Below are 5,000 nucleotides of genomic sequence, written 5' to 3'. Positions count from 1 at the left end.
CAGCACACAGAAGACAGTAGAAGAAGGAAGCGGTGGTACCGATGACGGACATCCTCTTGCGGACGTTGTTGAAGTCCAGGATGGCGAGCAGATGGTAGGAGCGTTCCTCACCCAGCTCCTCCACACACAGAGACTCCGGCGAACGAGAGCGGAACACGAAGCCAAAGTTACGGGCCGCCGTCACCAGAGCGCCCTCGTCTGGAGACTGAGCCTGGTACACCAACTCTACACACGGGGAGAGACACACTGAGTCATTCTCCTCCTCCAGTGAGCCGGTAGTGTATCAGCATATCACCGGGGTGTCCCAAAACTAATGAAACACTCTCATCAGCACCATCTGAAGGTGTTCCGTTATCACATGTCACACACACACACCGTTGTTGGTCTCGCCGGGCATGACGGTGTGGCAGAGAGCCAGCAGCCTGAAGAAGGCGTGAACCTGAGGGGTGCCGAGCTTCACCGCCTCCAGCAGAGCTGCATCGTAGAACTGGAACTTCGGATCAGCCAGACGGTTAAAGGTGAAATCCACAGGGAGCATGTCCTAAACACACACACACACACACACACACACACACACAGTCAGCAAAACCTCCTACACACAGTACAGATAGTCCCACACACACACACACACACACACACACACAGAGTTCGGTACCTCTGAGATCTCCAGCCTCTGTCCTGTGTAGTGATCGATCACATCACCTGAGGAAACAGACACACGTTCATGTTTTCATCCCTCTGAGTTTGATCTGCGTGTGTGTGTGTGTGTGTGTGTGTGTGTGTGTGTACCGTAGGTCTTGCCGCTGATGGTGCACTTGGTGAAGTTCATGATGTTCTGAGTGAGGGTTCCGGTCTTGTCGGAGAAGACGTAGCTGATCTGGCCCAGCTCCTCGTTCAGGGTGGTGGTGCGAGCCTCAGCGGGCGTGTCGCTGCGCTCGTGATACATCTTCCTGTCCCAGTTAATGTAGTAGCTGTTCCCTAACCTGATCACCTCCATACTGCACACACACACACACACACACACACACACGTGTACACTGTAGAGTGATCACACACTCTGTGACACTGCTGGATGTTGAAGGTTTGAGCTTGAGCAGTGAATTCTCTATACCCTAGCGCCTCACGGTGGACTAAACATCACTAATTGTGGCATAACAAGGAACTATTGTGACGGGTGACAGTCAGGTAAAAGCGTCTGTGCCTCCAGACTCCCTCTGCTGACCATATTGGGCTTATTACATACACACTATAACCCACCGAATGCTAACAGACTCCTCCAGAAGTACCTGACGTAGAGCGAGATGGGAACCACGGTGTTGAGGATGATGATGTAGGACCAGAAGGTGAGGAAGGCCGAGAAGGAAGCTCCCACGTTCTTCTCTCGGGGGATGAAGGTGGTGAACCGTCTCTCAAAGTGCTCCCAGATGCCGTGACCCACAGCCAGGATCACGCACATCAGCACCAGGAACCCGAAGATCTACCGACCAGGAACACACACAGGAACCGAGCGGGTGAACCAAACATCTACAGCACATCAGCATCTGACTCTCAGCCTGATTAGATCTTTAGGACTCACGAACAGCACGAGGACGTTCATCAGACGGTCGATACTCGTCCTTTTGAAAGTGGATTTCCCACAATTCTGCATGAGCTTGGTTTCAGGTCCTGAAAGATACAACAACAATAAATCATACACACACAGCACACACACACACACACGGCTCTGTGTCTATCAGATTATAAAACATATATGTAGGGAAGGCCATCTCCTGTTCCAGCATGAATGAGACCCAGTGCACAGCTCTATAAAGACATGGTTTGGTTTGGGTTGATGAGTTTATTGAAGCCTGTCCTTAAAAATCATCTTTGACTAATTGAACACAAGTTCCCACAGACACACTCCAGAATCTTGTGAGTGCAGAGGAGGGGTGAAAGTGGAACAGGATTATTAATCACTGCTCGGTGCTTCCTGTGTCTCTGTGCTGCTGTTAGATGTTCTGCAGGAGGGAGGTGAAGGTTTGGGTTTGTTTAGATCTCCCTGATTCTGCTCTTCTTCATGTTGATGTGATTACCACCCACAGGACAGAGTGTGGAAGTTCTGGTGGTGCAGCAGGTTTTGTGTGTGTGTGTGTGTGTGTGTGTGTGTCTCACCAGCGAACAGCACCAGGCCGAAGCACCAGGCCGTATTTCGGAGGGTGCACCCCCTCAGCAGGACACTCTGGTTATCCAGCGGGTGTTTGTGTCCCTTCCACACCAGCGTCCCCGAAAAACGGTCCAAGCGGTTGTTAGGAGGCTCACAGCACACCTCCCCTACACACACACACACACACACAGAGTAGAGGAGTTTGGTATGGAGGAATTCCAGCAGCAGGACCTCATAGATTCTCTTATTAATTAAAGGGACACAAATTCCCACAGAAACACTCCAGGAACGAGTGGAAGAGATCTGAACATGACACACACCTTTAAACGCAGCCAGAGCCTCGATGCTTCCACCCATATCTCCCGTTACTGTCAGAGCCTGCTTCACCTTCAGATTAGTCTCCCTACACACACACACACACACACCGCATAAACACACACACTCACACACACAGTTACAGACCTTTACACACACACACACTCACCCATCCAGCTCAGCAGTCTCGATGTACACCAGGTTAAGAGGTTCACTGCTGGACAGGAGGAGAAGATCCGCCTGAGAGCAACACACAGACAAATTCATTCATTCATCTTTAGTGAGAGCTGTATTCTGGTCATGGATGTAAATACAACCCTCACTCACTCACTCACTCACTCATTTACTCACTCACTCACTCACTCACTCACTCACTCACTCACTCACTCATTTACTCACTCACTCACTCACTCACTCACTCACTCACTCACTCACTCATTGAGGCTGAAACACCCAAACTAATCTAAATAAATAATAAATGGTGTCCAGATACTTGTGGCTCTATGCTGTAGAGATGAACAGATGAATATGATGAATGAATGAACGTGCTCTTACTGTCACAAACTGGTTGTTCTGCAGCTTGATGATGTCGCCAACTTTAACATTCATCCATTTCTCACTCCTCAGCCTGAGAGAGAAACAGAGAGAGAGGGAGAGAGAGAGACAGAGGGAGAGAGAGTGAGAGAGAGAGAGAAGTATAACAGTGAGTGATAATAACATCCTGTGCTGTGAGAAAGTATTTGCCCCCTTCCTAACACAAGTGATTTCACTTCCAGAAGATCTGCTATAACGTTCTATCATCTCTCACACTCGTCCTTCACTTCTAACCAGCCCAGAATGTTCAGTGTGATGTGTGATGATGAAGATGAGGACGATAAAGATGATGATAGACTCACTCTCCATCGATGAGCACCTCTGCTTTCCGGTTGTTCACCTGCCTGTCGCTCCTGTGTCGATGCTGCAGGACAGAGTCAGTCGAGTATTAGCATTAGCATTAGCATTAGGTTCACACTAGCCTCCAAACATCTGAGTTCTGCTCTCATAATAATAATAATAAACACTCACACCCACGTACATACAAAAACATACAGACGCCATCATAATCTCATCTCCATTAATAACCAGAAACAGCTGTATTAATACACACACATTACACACACACACACACATTACACACACCACACACTACTACTGATGGGTTAGGAGGAAAACAGAACAGGAGAAATATGTGTGAGTGAGTGTGTGAGTGAGTGTGTGTACTTACAATATCATCGATTGCATCTTTGACTGCGGTGATGATGAGCACCAGAGCCAGAGGTACGACGGTGGTGAACCAGGACAGAGACGAGATGGCAGGAATCACCTACAGGTTCATCCAACACACAGTGAAGCTCAGGTGAGTGAGTGAGTGGTCGGGTGAGCAGGTGAGTGAGTGAATGTTGGACCCCAGCAGTAGTGGGTGAGTGTAGATGTGAGGTTCTCACCTGGAGGACCAGCAGGCACAGGAAGTAGGCGTTGGCGATTCTCTGGAACTGTTCGAACAGGTTGAGAGGAAGGAAGGTGAGGACGTTGTACTTGGAGGTTTTGATGCCGTTGGTCTGTAAAATAAAATAATCAATCATTTTGATCAGTCAGGTTATGCTGGTCAGAGTCTCTGTGGGTCCTGTTCTACCGGGAAATAACCGAGCATAAGGCAGGAGCACCCTAAAATGGGTGCCGGTCAATCATGCCTGTGTCGCCACCCTTCTGGCCGAGAGCAGCGCCAGATTTGGAACCCATTACCAAGCTCCTGGCAGGGCAGTTCAGGATGAGGATGTGTGGCGGGGAGAAGCTCTTCATGTGTTCATCACGAGGATGGAGTGGATTCTGATGGAGTCGGGGTTTACAAAGTGTTCTGATGAGCTATAAACATCTAAAGTAATACATCAACCAAACATGGTGCTTCTGATGAAGCATAAACCAGACGTCTGAACCTCCCCACAGAAAACCCTGAACGTCCCGCAGGAGAACGCTCATCAGACTTCAGAAGATCCGCCTGGTTCCTCTAGAAAGTAGAAGTTAGAGGAACCTCACATGACATCAGAGTGACCCTGAAGGGAAGTTCAGCTGCTGTCTGACGCTGTGGGACGTAAACAGGAAGTTGCTCTGTATTCTGTTTACACACTGAGATCTAATCACGCTCTGAGGAACCACAGAACCATGTCCAGAATGGTTCCCAGCTTACAGGACGTGGTCACGGAGATCGTAGTGCTGAGCTGATCTAGAGCAGATCAGAAGGTCCAGTACTGGAGAACCTGTGATGTGTAGGTGGTGCGTGTGGGTGGTGCGTGTAGGTGGTGCACTCACAGCGTATTTGAAGGTGGAGTTGTATTCCCTGTCGTTGGCCTGGATTTTCCTCTCCGTCTCTGTAACAGAAGAAAGACACACGGGATCAGTGAGCAGAGTGTTAAAACATCTGGATTCGGTTACGTGGTCAGAAGGAGAGCTGATGGTACCAGGTGTAGGTACAGGGAGCGGTTGCCAGGTCCCAGTTTTCCCTCCT

General features: G+C 49.2%; 1 protein-coding gene across 1 annotated transcript in view; it reads right to left on the bottom strand.

The window, feature by feature from the left end:
• atp8b5a (ATPase phospholipid transporting 8B5a) overlaps nt 1-5,000 on the bottom strand; it is a 20,256-nt gene that overhangs the window by 7,222 nt on the left and 8,034 nt on the right. Inside the window, exons 5-18 of the mRNA XM_063017770.1 lie at nt 4,805-4,863; nt 3,943-4,056; nt 3,723-3,821; nt 3,355-3,416; nt 3,014-3,086; nt 2,628-2,698; nt 2,464-2,546; nt 2,152-2,310; nt 1,577-1,665; nt 1,287-1,477; nt 790-998; nt 656-702; nt 376-541; nt 40-225 (exon numbers count right to left, since the gene is read on the bottom strand). Of these exons, the coding sequence (XP_062873840.1) occupies nt 40-225; nt 376-541; nt 656-702; nt 790-998; nt 1,287-1,477; nt 1,577-1,665; nt 2,152-2,310; nt 2,464-2,546; nt 2,628-2,698; nt 3,014-3,086; nt 3,355-3,416; nt 3,723-3,821; nt 3,943-4,056; nt 4,805-4,863 (1,608 nt within the window). The remainder of the gene's footprint in view (nt 1-39; nt 226-375; nt 542-655; nt 703-789; nt 999-1,286; nt 1,478-1,576; nt 1,666-2,151; nt 2,311-2,463; nt 2,547-2,627; nt 2,699-3,013; nt 3,087-3,354; nt 3,417-3,722; nt 3,822-3,942; nt 4,057-4,804; nt 4,864-5,000) is intronic.

This window comes from Trichomycterus rosablanca, chromosome 21, assembly GCF_030014385.1.
Source record: "Trichomycterus rosablanca isolate fTriRos1 chromosome 21, fTriRos1.hap1, whole genome shotgun sequence".
Classification (NCBI taxonomy): Eukaryota; Metazoa; Chordata; class Actinopteri; order Siluriformes; family Trichomycteridae; genus Trichomycterus; species Trichomycterus rosablanca.
The sequence above is the reverse complement of the archived record's forward strand: the minus strand, read 5'-3'. Positions and strand labels throughout refer to the sequence as shown.